General features: G+C 37.5%; 4 protein-coding genes across 7 annotated transcripts; 2 read left to right on the top strand and 2 right to left on the bottom strand.

Annotated features, from left to right (window-relative positions):
* Positions 1-44: 44 nt before the first annotated feature.
* Positions 45-4,630, bottom strand: LOC140787357 (mRNA cap guanine-N(7) methyltransferase 2). Of its 4 annotated transcripts, none has more exons than XM_073136236.1 (13): positions 4,338-4,630; positions 4,193-4,271; positions 4,013-4,107; positions 3,851-3,922; positions 3,660-3,769; positions 2,929-3,051; positions 2,756-2,848; positions 2,588-2,656; positions 2,475-2,489; positions 2,055-2,143; positions 1,871-1,974; positions 1,594-1,780; positions 45-696 (listed from the first exon to the last, which is right to left on the bottom strand). In XM_073136236.1, the coding sequence occupies exons 1-12, from the start codon at positions 4,449-4,451 to the stop codon at positions 1,619-1,621; spliced, it is 1,125 nt and encodes a 374-aa protein (XP_072992337.1). In that variant the 5' UTR covers positions 4,452-4,630; the 3' UTR covers positions 45-696; positions 1,594-1,618. The 4 variants fall into 4 exon arrangements, with proteins under 4 accessions (XP_072992337.1, XP_072992338.1, XP_072992339.1 ...); XM_073136237.1 differs by having other exon boundaries at positions 1,877-1,974; XM_073136238.1 differs by lacking the exon at positions 2,475-2,489.
* A 1,958-nt stretch (positions 4,631-6,588) lies between these two features.
* Positions 6,589-11,375, top strand: LOC140787739 (thylakoid ADP,ATP carrier protein, chloroplastic-like). The gene is made up of 10 exons (XM_073136833.1): positions 6,589-7,076; positions 7,155-7,214; positions 8,528-8,590; positions 8,684-8,740; positions 8,817-8,900; positions 9,044-9,112; positions 9,190-9,302; positions 9,389-9,558; positions 10,718-10,796; positions 10,934-11,375. Exons 1-10 carry the CDS (start codon positions 6,777-6,779, stop codon positions 11,034-11,036), a joined length of 1,098 nt encoding a protein of 365 aa, XP_072992934.1. The 5' UTR covers positions 6,589-6,776; the 3' UTR covers positions 11,037-11,375.
* Positions 11,376-13,078: 1,703 nt separating this feature from the next.
* On the top strand, positions 13,079-15,702 carry LOC140785696 (polyphenol oxidase, chloroplastic-like). Its single transcript, XM_073133659.1, has 3 exons — positions 13,079-13,934; positions 14,048-14,710; positions 15,006-15,702. The coding sequence occupies exons 1-3, from the start codon at positions 13,404-13,406 to the stop codon at positions 15,561-15,563; spliced, it is 1,752 nt and encodes a 583-aa protein (XP_072989760.1). The 5' UTR covers positions 13,079-13,403; the 3' UTR covers positions 15,564-15,702.
* Positions 15,703-17,473: 1,771 nt separating this feature from the next.
* On the bottom strand, positions 17,474-24,847 carry LOC140787150 (ankyrin repeat domain-containing protein 2B-like). Its single transcript, XM_073135934.1, has 8 exons — positions 24,543-24,847; positions 23,381-23,514; positions 20,555-20,764; positions 20,302-20,450; positions 20,048-20,219; positions 18,913-19,005; positions 17,953-18,092; positions 17,474-17,840 (listed from the first exon to the last, which is right to left on the bottom strand). The coding sequence occupies exons 1-8, from the start codon at positions 24,550-24,552 to the stop codon at positions 17,741-17,743; spliced, it is 1,008 nt and encodes a 335-aa protein (XP_072992035.1). The 5' UTR covers positions 24,553-24,847; the 3' UTR covers positions 17,474-17,740.
* Between the last annotated feature and the right edge of the window lie 315 nt (positions 24,848-25,162).

The raw sequence follows: 25,162 nt of genomic DNA, 5'->3' as shown, positions 1-25,162 counted from the left end.
ACAACAATAATAATAATAATTATCATAATATCATGCTCAAATGGTTGGGAGTTGGATGTACGAATATTCTCCGATTCAAATCTCAGTGGCTCCAACTTAACTGGAACATCAGTACTTTAACAATAAAAAGAAAAAAGTTATTGCAAGCCAATATGATACATAATATGTGCACAATAAAGATACTCCTTATCAAGAAGTACTCACTCTAAGATTTCTTTTGTAACTCAAATTGGATCTGTTGTATTCTGACAGGAATTGAACTATATTCATAAACTTTGAAAATCTGATAAACATGTTTCTTGCGCCAGTATGTCCTTACCCATCAAATAATTGATCTTTCATGGTAGTTTGAATCTTTCTTATATCTGAAATGGCCATCTGATCTCAACCAATATTTACGTAGTTGTTTCATCTCAGGTAGTTCACCACAACTCTAGACCTACAGCTGAGTCGTAGCATCTGTTAATCCTTGGCAAATCTGCCAAATGAAACCCAGTCATGTCTCTTTCCTAGGGCTCATCAGCATGCTGAGGATAGCCTGTCAATGCATACGCCAGAATTCAACAATTAAGGAAACAAACCAAAGAGCAATTGGGGCATCCTTCCATCTGGCACTTCTTCAATGCCCATCACATCTATCAAAACCCTCCGAAAGTATTCTGCAGAAGTCCACTTACATCTTATCTCCACTTCAGCCTGCAAGACGCAAAAGAGTATAAGAAAAGAGACATACCAGAAAAGGAGCAAAAAGATTCTGGTAAGAAAGAATTAGCAACAGCTTATTCTCATCCTATTGTGATGACATTTACAATAATCCTCAAATGGCTTAACATACTTTCCAGCCTAAATATTTGATCAAGAAGCAGCAAGCTCAATTGGTTTTATGCCATTTAATCTCAGGAAGGCCCAATCTGGGAGAAAGATGGTTGGGCATTAATATGATAGATTCAGGGATTGAAGTAAAGCCAAGCCCTCATTCTGGCACATTTTCAATTCATTGCCACAAGCTAATAATATGATAGATCAGATCCTCCAGACAGACATTTGCGTTTCGGAGAGCAAGACTTGCTTTCAGCAGCTGAAAAGACTGAATATGAAGATCAAGGAGACACTGGGAATCAGGCAGTTAGAAGAGAATCAGTCAAAGAAAGGTTTTGTGCTGAAACAGTCAACGGAGAAGCTACAAAAAACTGACCAACTAAACCATTTCATGGTTGTAGGAACAAGGAGAGTAGCTTCCACCATAGTAGCCAATAGGACGGAGAATAACTAAGTAGAAATCATCTACCAACATCATTTATTAATAAGGTTAGACGAACATAGAAGCAGCAAGCCACATTCCATTCATTGACTTGTGTGACTTAATACTTGCCAGAGATTCTCAAACCACGGAAACATAACAGAACATCTATTATAGCCTCAATCTAGACTCTGCATGCAGCTAAACATAATTCATAAATCACAAGTATTAGAACATTTCCACACTTGGACACAATGTGTTCTGTTGGGCAACTGTTATGATATTATCCATAAAGGAAGCAACAAAGTGAATTCAGAATTTCAGATATACCGGCTATCCTGACAAACATGTACCTGCCTTTCTCAGACCTCAAGCAGCCTAAAATGGGTCTGAGAACCTCAGATCTGCTGGCCCAGGGCCCAAAATGCCTTTGTCATGTTCCATCGGAATACTGCTGAGACCAACTGCAGTGTCAGCATACCCATTTCTCTCTTCCTCCAATGGTGGCTGCTGCCTCCAGTTACCCCCTAGCCATTCATGCTACCAACAAGAATACACACCAGATGGACAGAAGGATAAGCTTAAGAAATAATAAAATGTCAAAAAGTTGTAGTACTAAAAGTAAGATACACTTGCTTCTTCATGGGTATGGTTTCCATCCTGCAACATTGGTGTAATGATGGGTGGGTTGGCATCTGGGTCAGGCTTCTGAAATACAAATATAGAATATAAACCTGCAACAAACTTCAATAGTCAATACAGGGAAAGAAACAAGAATTTGACAAATGTCAACTGGGGAAGAAAATCAAATCACCTAAAATATCAAATGAACGTGGAAGCAGCCTTCCACGAAGATCCACCAAATTTGCACCATAACTAGAGAGCATTCCAGCAAATTGTGTTCTACGGACATGTTTAGATTCAATAGAATAAAAGTCAAACTTCCCCCAAAGAAATAAATGTAAAATCTTTAAAGCAATATGCTTCAACTGCTTGGTGTGAATAAAACATAGTTGAAGCTTCTTTGATTTTTCTTTTTAAATATCGTTATTATTTAAAAGCAGTTAGTGGCACTAGCTTAATTACACTGATGGCCAGATATGTTGGTTGGATCTACAATAATGGCCCTACTCGCAGATAAGCAATCAAAGTCTTTCTCAGAACAAGATCTACTACAATGGCTGTGGTAGTTCTATACAATCAAATTACTTCCTCCATTGAGATTGCAGTCTACCTCTCAGCAGTCAACCTAAGATATAAAATTGGAAAATGGAAGAATCAAGAATCAACAGAAGAACATTAATGGTTTAAGTAAAAGACCTAGAAGTAAAAGTGGAGAAGACGTACCTATTGTCATCATAAAACTCAGTTAAATTCTGAATTTCCACGTATTCAAGACCTGCTTCTCTAGCTAATCTGATCAACATGTTCAATCACTGTTAGATCCATTTCCCTGAAGTTTCGATAAAAATAAAACTGCTACATAAGCAACAAAACTGGAATGTGCATTACTACCTAATAAGGCTTGGGAAGTGGACTAAGCAATGAGTCTCAGGTGTTAAATCATTGGCGAATTTCAGCTGATATTTCTTTCCAAAAAACGGAAACCTGAAAATGTTTGCACAAAATAGTTCAGAGAGTGCAAAATATGTTTAAAGTGAAACGAAACCAGCTGAGTTTCTCCATACTTCTCTTCTTCAACTTCAAAAGTAATAACATAATTCTCTGAACGGATGCAATTAGTAACTGCATTTGGTTTCAGACCACTTCCTTTGTTATGCGAAGCCTCAACATTCTTCTGATATTTTGTCCTGAAAAGTTAGCAACAGTTTGGTAGCCTTGGATAATAAGAATAGAATAATAGAAAGCTTCTAATGTAATGGCTAATCCAGGGTTACATAATACAAAAGGGAAAAGACTGTCAATTATTCCAAATAAGTTCTTCTCTAGCATGTAAAATCCCAGAAGTATCTGATCGTAACAACTTAGCTGTCAAAGAAGTGAAAAACTTTAAGGCAAAGGTCAGAAAATGATTACAACTGATAAATATTCTACAAATCACCAGCCGCAGCGGTCTCTTAACTAAAGAGAATGTAACTGATGCATATGACACTATATACTAGAATACACATGTTACAGGATAATGAAATCCACCTATTGATGAGAGAACTAATAATCAGAACACAAGTATTCCTTATCCACACTAGCATCTTAAAATCCTTACCAACTTTGACTTAACTTGAAGTCCCAGAAACACATATTTCATCATAAGACTAAACACTGATTGCTCAAGCTGCGCAGATGAAATTATTCAACACATAAAGCAATTGAATTCAGGATCTTTATGCATATCTATCTCTAAAGATAGGACAAAGTGCACATACTAAATGAGATTTATGTATATTCCAAAAATATATACCATATAGTAGATGAGTCAATAGTTACTCCAAAGAAATATCCTCCAGGTTTGAGCAGAGCCGCTACATTCCGCAGAAAGCTCCTTGCTCTCTCCTCACTTTGGAAAGAGGACTGGGCAGAAACTTTCAAACTTCAATTGGATGAATGCCATGAAAATTAATGAATTAAGTAAAATAGTAAAAACCAACTTGCCTGCAAATGATGCAAACAGCAACAAATATCTGCGGGGATGCCCTTATCTTGCAAATGACTCTCTAAATCCTCCTGAGGCATGTAACCGAACTATTTAGATTCAAGAACAACTTAAAAAATGTGACTTTGCGCGAAGAAGAAGATGGTTTTATCTGAACTTACAGTGCAAGGATCCAACTCGCAGAACTCAGCGGTATACGGCTTCTTCTGGTTCTCCCATAACTCGCGAGCTTCGCTAATGCCGGACGCAGCGGCATCTGCCATGGAATTTGGGAAAAACTAGATCAAACCCTAAAAAAGAAAGAAGAGAGAGCAGGAGAATGGAGAGAAAGAGAGTCGAACCGATTCCGATGTAGTGACCAATTTGGGTATCGTCCCACTTGTCTGTGCACGCTAAGCCGCCGCAATACAAATCGCAAACCTAAAGAGAAAGAAAAATTAAGCCGAGAGCGAGCGAGATAGAGATGGCGAAGTGGGAAGTAAAGACCGTAGCATAAGGGAAGACGAAGATATTGATGAGGGCGGTCTTGGCGAACTCATAGAGACGATGGTATGCGGGCGGAGGTGGGGGAGCAGGAACTACGGGGGCGGACGGCAACATTCGGAAGCGAGCAAGAAGAGAACCACCGAAAGGGTGGATTTAGATCAGAACGACGGGGTTTCGGCACGGTCGTGGGGTGAGGTTTGAGCCTGTGGGCCATCTGGCTCGGCGATTCAAACTTCTCTGGGCAAAACTAAGGTCTAGGCGGGCTTAGCCCACTCTTACCTGGCTACAGTGCTGTCGCCTAAATGATGTCTCTATCTCTTATTTATACGCTGGAATGCACTGTCAATGGCAATCAATTATTTAAGGGCAAGTTCTCATGAGCCACGCATGCTCTGGGCCAAGTACATCTATTAGCTCCTATTAATTGCTTTACCTTATGATTTTGTTTATAGGGCATGAATCCTCCACTAGATACTGGTAGTTTGGCTAATTATGCTACAACATGAATTACTTCACTTTGGTGCTGGTTTCTAATAAGTAGTCAAAATGGGTAGACTTTGTTTTTATAGCATCTTTATATAGGCAAGAGATGGTAAATGCCTACTTACTATAGAATTCAGGCGAAAAATGAAGAGATATCGTTGTTCTCTAATCCAAGAACTTTTTTTCTTCGAAGTGTAAACACTCAATATTTTTTACACGTCCAAAATCGCACAACCTCAAATAGAGATAATAACGGAGAAAATAATCTCATAATAAAGCACCAAAATAATCACAATGCATATAGATTATAATTTTCACCTAAGAGATAATAACCAATGTATAAATTTAATAGTGTCTAGTCTTCACAAATAGAAAGTTACCAAATTTACAAGACAAGCTTACACGAGAGGTTAGAGGCAGAATAGTACCCACCTTCTATCTAGCAAAATTCTAATATAAGTTATCTTCCAAATTCTCTTGTTTTCTAAGATGACATCAAAATAAAGAAGATAACGCTGAGTTTTCTTGATATATACAATGACTTACTTATATATGACTAAACAAGACTCATACATAAAACTATTCCCAAAATGTCTCTAATAAATATGATGACTATTAAAATAATATTCTCACATATTAGAGCAACTCCAACCGAGCTCCAAAATCTAAATTTGGAGCCTAGTTGAACTCTAATGGGGCTCTAGAGCTAGCTTCAAATTTAAAGCTAGTAATAGTGGGGCTCCAAATTTGGAGCCTCACCATGAAAATGGAGCCCAACTCTATTTGTAATTTTAAACTTTTAAAATATCAAAATTACCCAATAATTTTAATTCTATTTGTATTCTTTACTAAATAATTTAGTTAGTTAAACTGAGTATATAATTAGTTTTACTAATTAGTTTTTAACAAAAATGATACCATTGGAAAGGCCTTTAAAATGAGTATAATATTAAATTAATTTTAAGTTAATTTAAATTTTAAATTTTAAACTTTTTATTATTTATAAAAATGAGTTTAATAAATTATGTGTCCTAAAATATAATTACTTAAAATGATTCCCAATGTAAATATTCAATATTTAAATATATTAGATATGAAATATATCAAATATAAAATATATTAAAAATAAAATCAGAACCGGAACGGGTGGCTACGAAAATGACTTACCAGAATATTAAACATCTATTATTTTTATTATGTTTGGTTAATTTCTACTTATTTTATGTAATGTAATTTTGATATTTTTAATTAATGACATGTAATGCTTATTTCGATGTTTATTTCGTGTAATATAACTTTGATGCGTTTAATTAAAAAATTAATAATTTAAAATACTTCTGAAATTATTAAATATTAGTCTTATTTTAAAAATCTCGATAAGAGTTTTCTAACCATATATTTTTTTATTAAAAAATAATAACACTAAGATGACCTATTAGGTAATTTAAAATAGTTAATATAATAATATATATTATATTATTATTTTAATATATATGGAGCCCGGTGCGTTGTAGTGCATCGAGCTCTTGCTCCATTTTTGGCTCCATATTTAGAGCCACGAAGATGCTCTTAGCTAGATGAAATTGTATGACAAAATAATAATCAAGTTTAGCACTCATTTTTAAAAGAAAATAATCGCTTCACACCTTCTAATCACACGGGAGACTTATTAGCTCATAATGAAGGTCAATTCGTTCATCGGTATTAGGATCTTTGTTTTTTTTTATCGGAGCGTTATAACGCACATTACTAAATTTTAATCTATTTTAGGTTAATTAAGATGTAAAGAGTTATATTTTTAAAACAACCTCCTTATCCCTCTCCGTCCCTCATTCACTCTGTCTAAGTTCTTCGCTCCGCTCTCCCTCGCGCAGCCTCGCTTCCCCTTTCCCGTCTCTCCCCCCTCTCTCGCTCGACCCGTGACCTTTTCGTATTATCCCGTACCCTAATTTTCCAATGAGCAAGAGGGGAGAGGAGGGCTTGGTGATGCGGCATCCGGATAGGATTCCGCTTCCCTCGCGCCACCGCCGGAAAAACCCCTTACTGGCTTTCCTCACCGTCTCCCACGACCGAAGAGAGGCGGAGAAGGAGAAGGAGGATTCGGCGCTGCCGCCGCTTCAGCAGCTGGTGAGGCATCCTTTGGCCTTGCTGGCCCTCGTGCCCAACAGTGTCGCCCTCTTCTCTGCAGGGGCCGTCGCCGGCGCCGCCGCCAAGACCGTCACCGCCCCTCTCGACCGCGTCAAGCTGCTCATGCAGGTGCCGTTCTCTCCTAAAGGTCACAAATTTCAAATGATGTTAGGCAAAGTTTGATCTTTTTTGCTTGTTTCATTGCAGACGCATGGCGTTCGGGTCGTGCAAGGAGTAGGTGCGAAGGAGAAAGTTGGTTTCGTTGAGGTAGCAACACAAATTTGTTCTTATTTCTTGATACTTCTGTTTAATACTTTTTGCGTTGCTCATTAATTAATACTCTGAAAAATTAGACGTCGGCGTTACCTCCAATTCTTTTTAGATGAACAAGATCATAATGAAGAATTTTTTCCTTCTCTTCATGCCATCTTAAATACGTACAGCAGTATTTCATTGTCTGACAAGTTGAGTAGGTAGGTTAGATATTTCTAATATATATATATGGACAAGTGGACAAATACCAGAACGTGGTCCAAGGATTATAAATTTGGTATGAAGCTGTTTCTATTGCTGTTGCTAATAGTATCTAACACTGATTATTTTATTTAGGTAGTTTATTAGTTTGAGATTTATCCTTTTATTCCTTATCAAGATTATTCAAATGTTCAGAGGGCTGGCTTTCTGAGGAATCTTGACCAGTAAAGTAGTTATGTTATCTGCCAAGTGGAATCTTTGACAGTGAAGAATTAAATAGGAGAATCTAAGAAGATAACATGGGAATGGAAGGTCATTACCCATCAAAGAATTATCCCAACAAAAGGTTCATCGTGCAATTAAAATTCCCGCCGGACACAGAGCAGATTGCATCTGAAGAAGTTGAATTAAATAATGCGAATTTATGAATTTGAAACATCAGCAGGTTGCTGATATACCAATATTTACTGGATTGATTTACTAAGGCACACAATCCAAGTATTTGGGACATGACTATAACATTGAGACCTCAATATGTGCTTGAACAAGAAACCCATAAAATTATTGAAACAAGATTAGGACATGTAAAAATTCTCAATGTCATGTGCAGATAAGTTCTCAGAGGATTGGCATGTTGTTGAATAATAAGAAAAACTTTAGCTCACACTAACTGACGTTACTGTCTGTTAAGCTAAGAACCAGCTAGCAATCTTATTGCTTCACATGTTCCCTCAGATTGTCGAAGCAATTCTAGAAAGCTTTCATGGATAGTGACAACTAATTATCATCAATTACTTGTCTGTTACTTGCAATGTTTTAGCAACCACACATGAAGGTCCAATAAGTTGTTGTGTATACTTAAATTTGAGTTTGGTTTTCTATGAGCACCTTTTTTGTTGTAATTGATCGCTAGGCAAATGTATCATAATGCCCTTTTCTCTTATGATACTTCAGTTTCAAATTAATTTTCTTAACTGCATTATTTATCTTGATGCTTTTAGTAACTAGTTACTGTTGTCCTCATGTCAATGGGATATAATCATTGTATGTGCAATTATTTAACTATCGTTGTTGATGTGTGTGCTGTTATAACCACACATTTTTAGGCAATTACAACAATTGGAAAGGAGGAGGGTGTGAAGGGTTATTGGAAAGGCAATCTACCCCAGGTATGTGATATCTGCCATGTTCCAAACTTTGCTTGAAATAAATATCTTTAAAGTTTCTTCTTTTTTCTTTGTTCTGTCTGTGCATAATTTCAGGTTATCCGTATAATTCCATATAGTGCTGTGCAGCTTTTCTCTTATGAAGTTTACAAGGTGACTACTTGAGGCTGTTGTTGATATTAATCAAGTATTCATTTTCCAATGCTGACATGTTATTGCCCTTTTCTAGAAACTTTTTAGGAAAAAGGATGGTGAACTATCTGTTATTGGGAGACTTCTTGCAGGAGCTTGTGCTGGGATGACTTCTACCCTTGTGAGTTTGACTGAATAACACACTTAACATGTCTCTGTAACCTCACATTTCAGCTGGTGGATGTTGATTTGTGTATGAGGGGGTGATGAAATTCCAGCTTGTGTTCTTCCATCTCTTATATTCTTCCACTCATGGTTTAATAGGTAACATATCCATTGGATGTTCTCCGGCTGAGGCTTGCAGTTGAACCTGGAAGCAGAACTATGTCTCAGGTAGCTACCATTGCTCCATTTGTTTTATGGCTGCTGTTTGCCCATAAGCGTAACTGAATGAGCCACGTTTTTTCTAGGTTGCATTAAACATGCTAAGGGAAGAAGGGTTTGCATCTTTCTACGGTGGTCTTGGTCCATCTCTTATTGGAATTGCACCTTATATTGCTGTTAACTTCTGCATCTTTGACTTGTAAGGTTACAATCTTCATGTTTGTTAAATACATTTCGCAAAGGATATCATGATTTAATTCACATGGCAATTTTTGTACATAAAAGAGTGAAGAAATCTCTACCGGAGAGATATCAAAAGAGAACAGAGACATCTCTTGCAACTGCTCTTGTGTCAGCAACACTAGCTACACTTATGTGCTATCCGCTGGACACTGTTAGAAGACAGATGCAGATGAGAGGTTCACCATACAATAGTGTGCTTGATGCTTTTCCAGGTAAATAGAGTTATTTGCAACTGTCTCTGTGATTCAACATTATTTCTGAATTCTGATTACCTTTTGTGTTGACTGACTTTATTCCTTTTTATTTTATAAATATCTCTCTGACTTGATGTCTTGAAATCTTCTGTTGAACATAATCAACTGAATGCAGCTGAATTGGGATTTTAATATGGTGAAGCTTTGGGGGTAAATGATTACATAATTGCGCTATATTAGTTAAAGCTAATGCATTTTGAAGAGGACTTAAAATTAACCTAAAGGTGCAAATACATATGAGGAGCTTATTTCTTTCTGGATGGCAGAATCTCTTGGCTTGGCAGTTGTTTTAATTATACAGTGAATAAGATACAGGATAGAACATCTACTAGTATCCTGTACAGAAAGTAAGAATAGGATGCAATATATTTCTGTTTACATGAATGTCAACTCGTGTGCTTTGCTAAGTGGATATCTGCGAAGGCTTCCTCTTGGATCTAGCTCAACCAGAATCTATTCAGCAACCCATTACTTGAAGGTTTGATATCTTGGTCAAGTAGACGCAATATAAGTCAAACCTCATTTATATAGATGAATCCATGTATCTTCTTTTTTTATTGTTTTTGTCTCCATATTTAATTTATATCACTGCTTCTAAACAAACATTACATATGGCCCTTTGCGTACTGTATATCATCCTTGTTGATTGCCGGTAGAATTTTCAGACTTGATCCGGTATTAGTTTGAGTTTGGCTTAGTTAATAGCAAGAACAGATTGGATTTTAGTGGGATCAGTTTTGGGAAATTCTAACTCAAAGCCTGTTGGGTTCTAATGCAAGCTTTAAAGGATGGATTTGCTTTAGCCTTTGTCTTAATTGATTTTATTGAAGTTACATCCCTCCATTTGCCTTGAAACATGAAAGTTAGCTTGGTGACTTTCAGGAATCAAGTCGGTGTTCTTGCATAACCAAGTAGTACAATATCCCAGGCTAAATAGGAGTTGATTTTGTGGTAACTAGTGCATTCCCTATATTTAAGTCATCAATTCTTCTGTTTATTATGATTTGAGCTAGTTGTTAAATTATCATACGGCTATTCAACAGAATGACCTTTCTATCTGTCAAATGTAAGTCGCCTTGCTGCATTATTTTTCCCCCTTCTTCTGAATTCAATGCAGGTATTGTGGAGCGTGATGGGTTAATTGGATTATACAGAGGTTTTGTACCCAATGCATTGAAAAGTCTGCCAAATAGCAGGTCGATTTAATCTTGCAACATGGAATTCAATTTTTACTATTTAACAGTTGTTATTGGCGTTGTTGTGAGTCTGCATCCTGAACTAGATTTTCTGTTCAATCCTTTTCACTCATCAGTGAGTCATTGTTCTTTTGCAGCATTAAGCTGACTGCCTTTGACACTGTGAAGGGCCTAATATCTGCTGGCCAGAAAGAGCTACAGAGAATCACCGAGGAAAGCAAACAGAAAGTAGTTAGTTGAGGAAGGATGCTCACTGCCCCTAGTTGCTTCGTTTTCTTTTTCCTTTTGTTTTACTTTTTACAAATGCTTTTAGTTGTTCAGCGTTGGGGGAATCTCTAACAAGTTAAGGTTTTTTAGTGAGAGAATTTCTTTTGCCGCGAGACAGAGAGCACAGAGGGAGTTTCCTGCTGGAGGATGATGTAGCAGTTGTATGCAATTATGCTGCTATGTCTTGGATTTTGGATATTTTTAACCATTATAACTGGCAATCATCACAGTTACCTTGTATTACAGACTCTTGGCATCTCTCAGATGTTTATTTTCTTTTATTTCTCTAACGAAGCAGCATCTTCTCTTTCACTTTTGCTATCTTTACTGTTCTTTTGTTTTGAGTTTTTGACCAAACTAGTTCTGTTCCAAATATTTTTTTATCAGTATAGATGGCTCTTCAAACTTATTACTAAAAGGGATCCATTATTATTGTAGCCCTATAAAAAAAAAAAATCTGAACTCATAAGCGTTTTATCCGAGAGGAAACGCTACTAAGGTAAGTGCTTTTAATATAAAAATAAAGTGTTAACTTAGATAGTTGAAACACTAACTTAAAAAGATTCTTATAAATAAAACGCTAATTAATTCAGCATTTATCATAATAGAAAAATGTCAAACTAATCAATCGAATGAGTAAAATTATAAAATATTAATTAATTCAGTATTTTAGATATTGTTGCAGTAAAAATTTCCCCCAGTTGGTAATTAGTTTGAGGGCGAATCTAATTACTCTCTTTTGTTCGACTATCATCAATCTCCTATTGTTTAGTGCAAATTTGCTGCTATAACTTGGAATCCTACTTTTCCACCCACCTATCTGCTCATTTCTTGATCAAGCACTGAGTCACCAAATATTTATTTTAAAAAAATCTACTGTTGATTAATATTTTCTTGCATCCCTTGCATTGCATACCTACTCACTCCATGTGGCCCTCACTCCTTAATTTCTCTAGACTGCTCTCCTATCCAGTCCTAGCACCGACTCATATTCTCAAGTGAAGTCGACTTTTACCTAGTAGATTTAATGTGTTTGTAGGCGTGGAACTCGTGATTTCGAATTCAGCTTTTATTTTTACCATATTATTAGTATTCACACTACCAATATCTCACCATTTTACCTCTTAACGGATATTTGCGGTATGAATAAGTTAACTTAATTATAAATATAAATATAAATATAAGAAATGCTAATTTTAATTATAAGAATGTTTTTAAAAGTAACAAAAATATTCTATATTCTATTAATATATTGTTTGGTAAAAATAAACTCATAATATTTGTAAAATATTAAAAGCAAAATCTACGAGTATATGTTCCTTTCGGAATGTTTGTTTTTTTTTCTTCTTAATTTTATAATATAATTTCTTATTTAAGAATAAAAGTTAAACATCAAAATTATAGTTTATACCACATTTTTCTAAATTATGAAAGATAATAAAAACAAAGCACAGTATATTCTATAATTTATTCAGCCTCATTTTACTTATGGGAACGTTATGTCTTGTGTGGCAATAGTAGACATTTAATATATAAAAAAGATAGTGAATGCTTGTAAAAATACTGACCTCATGAATTCATATCAAGTTCATTAATTGCTAGGGTTGGTTTCACTGGTTCTGAATCCTGATATGATCTTTGTACCATGTTTAACACTTTCTATATCTAAAAACTGCGTACGTGGTAGCTTTCTCAGTGAGTTGATGGAAAGAGGATGGGGGAGAGGAAATTTGCTTCTCTGCCTACCTACCACGGCATAAATTATTTTGGTGGTTAGTGCCAGATCGACATTATTTTTATCTATCCACAGATTAAATTTATCATGCATAACATATGTCTATTCTTTTTTTTTCTTTTTCTTTTGGTTAATTAAAATCCCTCCGCCAATATTCTTAAAAATTTAACCAATTTAATAGATGAACAAAATGCTCCATTTTCCTTCGAGACATTCCATCTTGTTTTTTAGTGGCTAAATCGATCTCTGTTTAATTCTTTCAATAATTTACTTATAACAAAAAGGAGGAGAAAATAAAGTAAGAGTATATTTTATACTATATAATTAGTTATTTAATTTTTAGATATTTTTTCCCAACAAGATTTATAATGGAGGAATCTTAATGATACAATCAAATAATTCACAGGGTTAGAGTAATACATAGTGATAATTAGTTTGTTGTGTTGGAGTAGTTAGGTGCCGAAATGGCTACCTATATATAGAGCACAATGCCGTGGAGTAGTGACTTGCTTCACATCTTCAAGAAGCTAGCTCCTCCTTCTCCTCTGCAAAAAATTTGAAAGAGAAAGATTAAATTGGTTGATAAATTAACTGAAAAGAAAAGAATGTCGTCCCAAGTGGGGTTTCTGAGAACCATCGGATCCTCTGCATGCCCTCTCCAACAGGAGCAGCGCTCCCGTGAGCGCCGCCTCCGCCTCGTGCCTGCCCCCGTGACATGTCGTCAATCTCAGGGCGGCGGCGGCGGCGGCGACGGTCTGATCCTCGACCGTCGCAACGTGCTGCTCGCGCTGGGTGGCGCGGCAGCGACGGCCACGGCGTCGTCGAGTAAAATGGTGCTCGCAGCGCCGGTGACACCTCCGGACCTCTCCAAGTGCCACGACGCGAACGCCCTGGGCCTCGGCAGCGAGCTAAAGTGCTGCCCGCCGTACAGCAGCGCGACGGTGTACGACTACGAATTCCCCGCGACGCCGCTGCGGGTGCGGCGGCCAGCTCACCTCGTGAAGTCGGACGAGGAGTACATGGCCAAGTACAAGGAAGCGGTGAAGAAGATGAAGGAACTGCCGGAGAACCATCCCTGGAACTACTGCCAGCAAGCGCTGATCCACTGCGCCTACTGCAACGAGGCCTATGATCAGGTTAATTATCTTCACATTTTATTTTATTTTATTTCCTTATTTTTAATTTTGGAAGAAAAAAATAAACAAAGTTACTATAAGCTCGTTTTAATACCATACTATAAATTCAACAGGTGGGGTACCCGAATGCGAACGTGCAGGTACACTACAGCTGGTTCTTCCTGCCGTGGCACCGGTACTACCTCCACTTCTACGAGCGGATCCTCGGGAAGCTCATCGACGACGACACCTTTGCCCTGCCGTACTGGAACTTCGACGCCGAGGACGGGATGAACCTCCCGGAGATCTTCACGATGGACCCCACTTCATCTATCTACAACGATAAACGCGACAAGAGCCACTACTACCCGGCGATCGTGGACTACAAGTACGGGTACGCAAACACGGCGGGCACCGGGGAGACCGGGAAGGATCTGGTGCAGGCCAACCTGTCGTACATGAGCAAGACCTTCAAGGATAGCTTGCAGTTGCCCGAGCTGTTCATGGGGGATCCGCTCAGGGCCGGGGAGGAAAGCGAGAAGGGGACGGGGGGGTTGGAGACGATACACAACGCGCTGCACCAGTGGGTGGGGCCGGCGGAGAGCCCGCACACCGACATGGGGAGCTTCGCTACGGCGGCGAGGGACTCCGTCTTCTTCTGCCTCCACGCCAACGTGGACAGGCTGTGGCACCTCTACCGCGGGTTCCGAGGGAACAAGTTAGAGTTCAATGATCCCGACTGGCTCGAATCCTCCTTCCTCTTCTACGACGAGGACGAGAAGGTCGTCCAGGTCAAGGTACGTACGGACTACATCACTCTACAAATATATATATATACATATATTACTTTATGTACTTAAAAACTATATGGCTGAAATGAGACAAAATAAATTAATTAAGTTTTGCACGTAAAACTTTTCTCCTTTTTTTTTTTTTTTTTTTGTTCACTAGATTTACTGATATCCATATTGAAAACATTCTGTCGTCTTGCTGAGGTTGGTGTATTTGAAAGATATAATAATTGGTGCCAGGAGAAATATTTGAATATAAAATTAAATCAGTCTTTTTAATTAACACTACTTAGTTTGGCAGATAAAGGATGCGCTGAGCACGACCAAGTTACGGTACACGTATGAGGAGGTGCCAATCCCGTGGATGGGCAGGGTGTCAATAAAGAAGAAGGCGGAGACGAAGGAGAAGAGCACGACGGAGCTGTCCCTCGTGCGGGTCGGCGAGTTCGGATCCCAGCCACGTGAGCTTGGCACGAGCCCGCTACGTGTGCTCGTGTCCCGGCCCAAGAAGAACCGGAAGAAAGCGGAGAAGCAGGACAAGGTGGAGGTGCTGCAGGTGAAGGACATCGTCGTCACTTCCTCCGGTCCGGCGCGGTTCGACGTCTACGTAGCTACCCCGTACGGCGACTTGGCCGGGCCGGACTACGGTGATTTCGCCGGAAGTTTCGTGAAGCTCCCGCACTCGATGAACGAGAAAGGGAAGATGAAGAAGAAGACCAACTTGAAGCTCGGGCTCACGTCCATTCTGGAGGACATCGAGGCGGACGACGCCGACAAGTTGGTGGTCACGCTCGTTCCACGCGTCGGAGAGATCACCGTGGGCAATGTGGTGGACAAGCTGGTACTGAGTAATTATTAATAAGACGCAAGCGCCTTTAAATTACTAGTGTGGGTCTGCTGGAGTCGTAGTCTTCCATTCAATAAGGACTTACTATGTTGTGTTTAAAAATTATGTATCCGCCATGAATGCAATCCCCATGTGGTATATTTATGACAAATCTACGTTGGTATCCGTCCTATCAGCTCAATAAAATAAATTAAAAAATAAAAAAGTTTGGTTGGCTTGGATGTTGTCGTAATAATTTTCTAAGGCGACCGTCGACACGAGGAGAATGTGTAGCATTTATTTAATCTTTAGCATTATGTCGTTGAGGTCATTGTCGAAAATTTTAATCTCATTTTTTCACTGGATAGTAATTGGTTAACTTATGATTGAGATCAGTTGGATGGAGATTATGTTTAAAGTTATTATAGCCTATTCAATTTGAATGATTGGGACGCCACGAAACAAACTTTGATAAGATTGGGATTGAGAAATCAGTCAACAACTTCACCGAAAGGCTGGCAGACGAGACATTTTCACCTCTAGGTGTCACTAAGATTAACTCCGATGTCTCAGGACAGCTGAGCAATGACGGTGGTGTCGGTTTCGTGGTTGAATTTTTAAATTATCTACTCTCATATTTTGATTTTTTTTTAAAAAATTCTATCATATTCATCGTATTCATAGGTGGGCCAGCGATATTATTCGCCCTAAAGTACCGTGCATGCGGAGAACAGTAGGTGAATAATTGTGATTTGACCCCTTGTTTTTAGGTGATTTTCACTCACTTTTTTATTTTTTATTTATTTTTATATATTATTCGACAGTGTACTATCAGAAAGTCTGAGGCATTGTTTGGTTTAAGACTAAATCGTAAACTCAATTAATTAATCTTAATTTTTTTAATAATAAATCTAATTAGATATAAAAAATATTTAATTACTAAAGCAGTTTATAGTTTCTAAACTAGTTTAAAAAATCTTTATATTTAAAATAAATAAGGCCTTAACGAAAAATTTCTCTCATGTTTGACCCAAATCGTCAGCCTTGTTTTTTTTGCTCCTAAAAAATAATCTCTATTTCTCCCAAACTCTGACATTAAATATAATCGCTGCCGTAGTCATCATCATTAATTCCTCTAATTCTTCTCCTCTCCCAAACTCAAACATAGATATAAATCTTATCATTACCACCAACCTCGCTATTTCTCCTCTCTCAAATCCAACTTTAGATATAAATCCCACTAATCATTTATCTCATCACTAACAATCTCTTAATAGCCCTTTAACTAAGCCATATAATTGCTATGATCTCTTATCATAGCAAGCGTATTTGTCGTGAAAATAGAAGTTTTAGGGGCTTTCGATTTTGAAATTTTGAGAAGATCTTAGTTGTAGAGAAAGAAAAAGAAAGATGAAAGCATATTCGTCCCGAACGAATCCACTTCTCTAACTTCAGTGAAAACTAGTGATGGCTAATAATAACGAGGGAAGACCCACCGAACTACAAATATCATATAGAAGCTCGACTGCTTTCAATTAGCGATTGAGACGGTCTTATGCATCATTGCTGCTTGTGGCATTCAAGCAGTCTATTTATGAAACAAAGGATTAATGTAGAAAATTCAAATACTTAAAGTGGACTAATGCCCATGAGAATAAAATTTATGCTCATAAAACTCCACAGGTGAATCTCAGATTAATGCAGATTTTGGCCCATTATCTATCAAAGTACAAAATGCATGTGAAATCATTGAGTTCAAGCTATTTCTGAAAAGAAAAAGAAAAGCCATCGAGATCAAGTAATGGCCACGAGGCATCTGAGTGAGCCATGTTCAACAAAATGCTTTGACATCAAATCATTAATCAGTAGAAGAAACGAAATGAAAGTAATATCAAAATACTATACAGAATAGGTTAACTAAAAGAAGCTGCACGATAGAGAGATTTCAAAAACTGACACACTCCAAAACAAGAGTATGTAATACAATGGAAAACTGGTCACGACCTATGTTATAGCCAACAACAGAATCATCCACACATAACCTAAAAAGTTTATTCACTGTCACAAAGTATAACTGTCTATCTGAATTGCAGACCAACATAACAGATAAATAGCGACTACAATAAAGCAAACCGAAAACAACAATGGTAACTCATGACAAACATGCCAGCTGAACCGTTGCTGGCATCATGCAAGAGATCTAAAGTAATTTACAAGAAAGCATCTTTTTCAAGCAACTTGAGAACATCGTCCTGATTGTTGAGCTTCGCAACATCAATGGGGGTCTTGCCGTCTAAATTTTGGAGGGTCCTGCGCAAGGGAAGAGTAGGCGAGTACAAAGACAAGTTTAGCGTAATAAATAAAACTTTTACACAGCTTGGCCATGCTGTAAAGAAGAACAATATGAATTTGTTTTACTTACACAGCAGCGCCATGCTCTAATAAAAGTGCCACACATTCCTTACGCCCATAACCGGCAGCATAATGTAGTGGTGTATTTTTGTTCTTGTCCAATGCATCCACAGCGGCCCCTGCCTCAAGAAGTATTTGAGCGCACACAACCTGATAGAGAATAGCAAAAAGCATAAGATCTTAGCATTCATTAAAAATTCAAATAAAACAAAAGCCGTAAAACAATTTGGGATCGGCTATATGCATCCTTCTCCATTCATATATATTTGTTGTCTTCCTTTGTATCAAATCAAACAGTACCACATCTTTCCTTAACAATTCCCCCATATCAAGTTTGGCCTTCTCTTCTCTTCCCTTCCCTTCCCTTTCCCTCTTAAAAATATTTCTATTTGAATGCCTATGGAAAATACAATCTGCCTATGATTATGGTGAGATGAAATCTAGGAATAAAAATGTAATAAAAGTTGAGATATCTCTGCTCTGGAAAAATCAAATCAATGATCATCTTAAAGGCCCTTATATTGAGGCCACTATATAGCTAAGGTCAAGAAAATTAATCTCGTGCAATGATTTCATGCCTGGAATTTATTGATATGGATACCCTTCTCTCAAGCTAAACAAGACAGGATGAAGGTATGCAATGCATTGACAGAGAAAATAAATGCTCCCAAATAGGAAGAGAATGCATCGGATCTTAATACTTCCCTCTCACAGACCAAGTTGAGGTTTGACTTTCTAAGTACAAATATTTCATACACTAGTATCTGCCAAATAAATCAAGCACCTGGAAGGAGGAAAATGGCCAATAAAATGCACCACATTCCTTAAGCAGAGCTACAATTTGATGACAGTTTTCAAATCCTTTTTAGTTTTTCCCATTAATTCAGCCGAATCAAGATATATCTTTTAGTGTATCATGTATTATTTAAAATTCCTAAAGAAGGAATCATGTCAGATTTATCCATCATACCTCACCATACCCACATGCAAAATGCAAAGCTCTTCTCCCCTCTGAATCTTCTTCATCCTTGTCTCCTCCTGCATCCAATGCTTTCTTCAAGCCCTGCGTGAATGGGAAAGGAGGAAAACTTGCATAGATCAGAACTACAGCTAATGCGATATTAGGCCAAACAGTGAAAAAGGAAAAAGACTGAAAATGTGTCACACAGAAACATGAGAAAAATTTGATGCTCGTCCATAATCAGGAATACAAGCTAAAATGCAGCCTGTGAATAAATAAGATCTTATGAACTGATCTGTTTCTGAACATTGAAGCTTCTGCAGTGAGAAAATCAATGATATAAGTGTTTGTGTTTGTCTATTTGCTTCCATTCCACGCATTCAACAACCATTATTTATGATGTCACAAGCTAAATATAAAGATGAATATAATGTTTCCAAAAATTTTACATGGTAAAGATATAGCGTCATTGCACAGGCATCAAAATAGACACTCCACTGATTCATTAGAATCATCATAGCTAAATTCAATATTGTTTGGGTTGCTTTCATGGATCAGATTTGTCACAGTGATGCATGTTCCTATCTAAACAATTGTTAGGCACATCATGTAAATACTGATGAAAAGTTGATTCATATACTTGGAAAGACCATCAAACGCTTACACAAAGCATGATACAAAGATAATGAAATATAAAAAGGAAAATGGCAGCACCACTACTATAACAAAAAAGTAAAAAAGAAATTACAAATTTCTAACTTAACGAACTCTTACACAGAACGATGGACTTTGAAGTAATTTCAGGTGTCATTATATTTCTGTGTCAAATGCTTGTAACCAAGAGAAAAATGCTTTGAGTGTACACATGTTAACTATTAGTTCGTGGTTTTGTGCTGTCACATATTCTTCAGTATATTAAGGTATACATGCAGCATAGTCTTGATAAGGATAACTTGATATGCAACCCTACATGGGTTCAATACACAAAGTCCTGGAAAACTATGAAAAATGCCAGATTCAATTATTCAAATGCCTAACCAAGTCTTCATATTGTCTCATCATTAACTAGGAATCTCTCCAGAACTACTTTCTAAATCCATAAAAATCAAAAGCACCTGAGAGGTACATCATCGAACTCCAATACCTCAGCATCGCCAACACTAGCAGTATGATGGACTATAGATTCATCTTCATATCCAGCTTCTTCCTCTGCTTCTTCAGGTCCAGAAAGATCAGCAGAAGTTGCAGCCTCTCCTGAAGAACCGACACCCATTGCCTGGCCAAGCTTTTGAAGAACTTCAGGGTCATTCCAGTACCTACAACAAATGAATTCAAAATGAGGACTTGTATGTAATTTATCAGTAATAAATTTCTCTATTGTAGCTTATCATCAACTACTTCATCATTGCAGCTGGACCACCACGCTCTATCTCATCAATAATTGGCTTCAATGAAGCATCTTCCTTCACGCGTGCCATTCGTTCTTCAATCTGTTCCTTATTAGCTGGACTACTCAAATTCTCAAGCATACTAGACATAGCAGGATCCTGCCCATACATAAGAAAAGGCTCAAGATGCAAGGAACATCATGCTTCAGGTAGGGAATATCAAAAGGAGTAAGCATAAAAGGGGAAGTGAAAAAGCACACTACCTGAACTAAAGCATTTCCAAGGCGTTCCGCCATTGATACGAACTGGGGATTTTGCATCACCTGTTGCATGGTTGACATATATTGCTGAGGATCCAACTGAGGAAGACCGTCTTGTCCTGCATTTTGGACGCTTTTCTGAAGCTGTTCAGCCATCTGGTTGAATACTGGATCCTTTGCAATCTGTTCTGCCATCTCTTTTATAGTTGGGTCCTGGATTCATTCAGCCATAAATAAATCCACAGGGTTTGCATTCAAATATCAAAGGTGGGAAATGATTTTATCCACAAAGGGCCACCTTCCTCACAAGTTGATCGATAAAAAATATAAAAGTTGCATTATATGCCTTCTCCTATTAACATCTTAGATGTGTCAGATTACAATATAGTACAAAAGGACCTTTCTGGTTTTAATTGAAAGACTACTTAAGATCAGATACTGATACGCTGTAAACCACAGTACCATAACTTGTTCAATCAAGAGTCAGGACATGCTACTATTTAGCCAAATTTGGCTCATTAAGAGACATATCTATATTCTAGACACAAATTCTTTTGGCATATTATACAAAAGTATGGATAGATGACCACTCTCATAATTACAAAAGGCCATTCCATTGATGAGGGTAAGGTTGCAGACATATTGCTCTCTACACCAGAACAGCTTTTTATTCTATTCTTCAACCAATTCTTGAATATCATCCTAATATTCTATCATCAAGCCCCAAAGAAAATTCATCATGATTCTCAACATGATTTTGAATGCTCAATAATTATGTTGTACATCTTACTGTACAAAGTGAAGAAGGGTTTTAGGCTATGCCTAAGATTCTGTCTCATATTTTAACTGGGAAAAGTGAGCTTTTCAGTTATGTATACTGCACTTATAACACCATAGTGGTCCAAGAGGTATCAAGAGATTATGTTCACGGTACTGGACTCTGCATCAGCTAGAGAAGAACATAGAACAACATGATGTTAAAATTCAATACTACCATCACCAAGCGCTCATCATCAAACTCATGACAAAAAGAAGTATTCATTCTCATGATTCCACAAAAACTGAGATATTAGATATCAATGAAAAAGTCATAATAATAAACAAGAAAAAAGCTTGACAATTTCTACATGCTTCCATTCATACATCAAATTTGTACAGCCATTGAATGTTAGTACATGTCAAGCTCTAAGGTTTACTTAATATTGATAACTAATACTAGGCGCTGCATGCCCAAGTGTCACATCCACACAAATTTTCTTGCATCAATACGGGTGAATTAGGAAAAAAGGAAGGTCCATATAACATAATATATTGTCCTAGTTGGCAGAAAGACAGTTTGCTTGATAATTCCTGAATTAATCAGATTTTTCTCATCAAATTTAAAGAAAATAATGATGATAACAGGGTCTCAAAGAATTACAAAATCTAAAATCATGCCTCATGCTACATTCTTTTCTTCCTACTCTAAAGTATAAACTTCCATGTACTGAATCTAGTTCTTCCTACATGGCCAGCCTAATTAATAGTCGCATCTCTCTAAATTCAGGTTTTGTGTCGTCAAGGCATCCTACTTGAGGAATGTAAGTGCTAACAAAACTATATGCTCCTCTGACATAAGAAAACATGCATCAGTCTATACACCACTTATGTTCAATTGCATCCGATCATTATATGCCACAAGTATCTCTTTCCATTATGCCACCATATATCCCAAAATGCTTTTACTAGCTGTTTCTACTGAACTAGATTTCTTTTCACTTGTGGAATAGTATTGGAACTATGATAACTTGGTGAATCATATTGGTACTATTACCTACCACTTCTGCACCATTTTGGATATGAGTGACTCCTCACTACCGAGAACAAGCATGTCAAGACTCAAGACCAATATAAAATGCTTTGACAAGATTCCCTTCCCACATATAAAACCCACTTTGGGACCTGAAGTACAACAGAAGATTGCTAAGAACCATTGCTCCAATGAAAAGTCATGGTGGGCACTACTAAATGTGCTGGGTTGAATAAGTCCAAGTGTACGTCGGAGCCATCCTAAACCATTCCATCCATTGTGCTAGTGTTTTAGTCTATGACAGGTTACCACCATTCTCGGCACCGAGTGAGTCGGTGGGAGTTCTTTTATCAGTCAATGTTTCTTTCCTTTTTGTTCTCTAGATAATTTTCTCTAGCATCTTTTGTTCGTCTTTTTTGCCTTTTTCATTAATTGTATTGCTTCATAGTATTATTGCTGATATTTTCTAGGTATCTTCTACTTGAAGATCGTCTATTACTATTGAATTTTTAGTAGGTTATATTTCACAAAATATGGTGCCTAGTAATGAAAAAAGGATGACCTCTAAAAGTTTGCTTTGAGTACAAGGTATTCAACATCCGGTAAGTGACATAAACCAAATAGACTAGCATGTACCCCTTGCTAAGAACACAAGCAAACAGAGATTTTAACTTTCATACTTTATAAAGGTACAAATCACCATGGCTATTATCTTACTTGGCACAATTTTTCTGCTACATTTCTAATATACTGAGCAGAAAAGCTTCACGCCTCAATTATAATCTGAAGGTAAAAGAAAATGCCAAAACTCACAGCAAAATTATCATTTCGTGAACAATAGGAAAAGAAGGCTGAAAACAGAATACATAGGATATCCTATTCTTTTCTTCTATTCTGTCTAGTCTTAAGCTTTCTCCTCTCCTATCTTTTATTATCTCCTCGTTGTAGTCCTCTCTTTACCATGTAAATGTTAATAGCAGAGCAATACAACTTATCAAACTGAAATTTGAATTCATAAAAATGAAAGAATAATAACATACATTTAGCAGCTCAGACATTGAAGAAAAATCAAAAGGATTTCCAGGAATCCCAGCAGTCAGTGATGATGCATTCCTACCACGTCCAGGCTGCTCTTGGGGCAATGATGCATCAGGTTTGGAGTTCTTACTCTCATCTGAAAGACATAAAGTTTAAAGAAGTGAAAAGGTATAAACTATAAAGTGATGAGCATATAACAACGATAGATATAGCCAAACTCGTCGTAAATAAGTGAAACACATCAAATAGGATGAGCATTTATGTCTCCTCCACAAAAAAAAAAATCATCTCTTCTGCCAAATCAGGAAAAACTGCATCGATACCAACAGCTTTCGTAAACAGCGTAACTCAAAATCAAGGGCGTACAACAAAAGTCAGACAGCAAACCCCAGAAAGAGATAGCCCCAACTATTGGTCGGCTATTATGGAATGAAAAATTGCAGGCTAATTTGGTACAATGGAGTTAAAGTTTTGAAATGAGTCCAGTGATCACAGTGATATGTATGTAAATTAAACTAGTTTACACCAAACATCAATAATCAGTTTCGGAGATTGAATAGCTCATTAGCTTGGACAACTATAATTGCTCATATCCAGACTCAAACTACCAAAATAGTGAGACCTCTTCAGACCACATCTAGCCCTAGGAAAGCGAAATAAAGCTGCAAAACTGCTATTAGTGCACACTGCAGCAACAAATCCTCTTCCGGGTCAAAAATATTAAACACTCGAAATTCCAACTAAATCCACGATTGCCAAAATCTTTATCTCAGAATCCAATTGAGATTTCCCTGGAAAACCCCCAGATAATGGCTAGCGAATTCTCCCAAGACTTCTTGGTGAACCAATTCCCCCCTCGATCAAACAAATCGTGATGATGGTCACAACCACACACTCCATCTAATCAGGTGAGGTGACCCTGACTCATCTCTCCAGAATACCAAAAAAGAAGAAAAGCCAGACCAACTATAAATCCTTCCGGCTCAAAAAATAATCGATATATTCAAGCTCCGATTGCGCAAGCTTCATGGCTAAAGTTTTGGGGAATAAAAGAAAAAAAAAAAAGATTTCGGATGCGATTAACCGAGAAACTTCCAGATCTAGCAAGAAGACCACCGGAAATAGGTCGAAATAGCTCCGATTAGAGAAGAAGAGAAGGGTTACCAGAAGCCATGGCGGTGAGGATCGAAAGAAAACTAGGATTCCTCTCCCCTTTTTTTTCTTGTGGACTTTCCCCCTTGCTCCCCTCCCGAGTAATATATCTTCCAAACCGCCTCGTAGCTGAGTCCGAGTTCGAAACCTCGACTCGGCTGTTATTTTCTTTTTCTTTTTCTTTTTTCTTTTTTCTTTTCCTTTTCCTTTTCTTTTTCTTTTTTTCTTTTTGAGTTGGTTTGTTGCGAGAGCGTGCGGATAGGAAAAAGGATAAGAGGTGTGCGGCCAAAATCTCCCATTACCTCACCACTTCCTCCTCCTGCAGAGTCTACAGCCTGTATGTAGTGTAACTGGTGCGGAGTGGGGACACCGCTCTTTGGATCGCCTCGGCTCCCGATGCAAACAAATTTCGAATGACTTCAAAATAAATTACCAAATTCAACCATTTGTCTTTTCTTTTTATCTAGAGTTGTCTTAAGTTATATTCATCTTGGTTCGTTAGGAAAAAGTTTAAAATTCACCTGCTATAACGGCATAAAAAAAATTAGATTAATACTGAAATTTAACCGAAGAAGATAAGCATCTTATCAGCATGAATTTGAGGTTTATAAGATTTCTTTCTTTCTCCTCTA

Source organism: Typha latifolia, chromosome 4 (assembly GCF_019914945.1).
Source record: "Typha latifolia isolate L0001 chromosome 4, TyphaL0001v2, whole genome shotgun sequence".
NCBI lineage: Eukaryota > Viridiplantae > Streptophyta > Magnoliopsida > Poales > Typhaceae > Typha > Typha latifolia.
The sequence above is the reverse complement of the archived record's forward strand: the minus strand, read 5'-3'. Positions and strand labels throughout refer to the sequence as shown.

What these genes read in the sequence shown, in the direction of transcription:
- LOC140785696 (XM_073133659.1), top strand. Translation starts at nt 13,404, where the DNA reads ATGTCGTCCCAAGTGGGGTTTCTGAGAACCATCGGATCCTCTGCATGC. An exon ending in GCAACGAGGCCTATGATCAG is followed by an intron (nt 13,935 to 14,047) that starts GTTAATTATCTT and finishes TAAATTCAACAG; the next exon opens with GTGGGGTACCCGAATGCGAA. An exon ending in AGAAGGTCGTCCAGGTCAAG is followed by an intron (nt 14,711 to 15,005) that starts GTACGTACGGAC and finishes TTAGTTTGGCAG; the next exon opens with ATAAAGGATGCGCTGAGCAC.
- LOC140787150 (XM_073135934.1), bottom strand. An exon ending in CAATGTCTGAGCTGCTAAAT is followed by an intron (nt 20,765 to 23,380) that starts GTATGTTATTAT and finishes GAATGAATCCAG; the next exon opens with GACCCAACTATAAAAGAGAT. An exon ending in GGTCCAGCTGCAATGATGAA is followed by an intron (nt 20,220 to 20,301) that starts GTAGTTGATGAT and finishes CATTTGTTGTAG; the next exon opens with GTACTGGAATGACCCTGAAG.
- LOC140787357 (XM_073136236.1), bottom strand. Translation starts at nt 4,451, where the DNA reads ATGTTGCCGTCCGCCCCCGTAGTTCCTGCTCCCCCACCTCCGCCCGCA. An exon ending in TCGTCTTCCCTTATGCTACG is followed by an intron (nt 4,272 to 4,337) that starts GTCTTTACTTCC and finishes CTTTCTCTTTAG; the next exon opens with GTTTGCGATTTGTATTGCGG. An exon ending in TTTGAAGTTGAAGAAGAGAA is followed by an intron (nt 2,849 to 2,928) that starts GTATGGAGAAAC and finishes AAACATTTTCAG; the next exon opens with GTTTCCGTTTTTTGGAAAGA.
- LOC140787739 (XM_073136833.1), top strand. Translation starts at nt 6,777, where the DNA reads ATGAGCAAGAGGGGAGAGGAGGGCTTGGTGATGCGGCATCCGGATAGG. An exon ending in GCGTCAAGCTGCTCATGCAG is followed by an intron (nt 7,077 to 7,154) that starts GTGCCGTTCTCT and finishes GTTTCATTGCAG; the next exon opens with ACGCATGGCGTTCGGGTCGT. An exon ending in TGTGCTTGATGCTTTTCCAG is followed by an intron (nt 9,559 to 10,717) that starts GTAAATAGAGTT and finishes AATTCAATGCAG; the next exon opens with GTATTGTGGAGCGTGATGGG.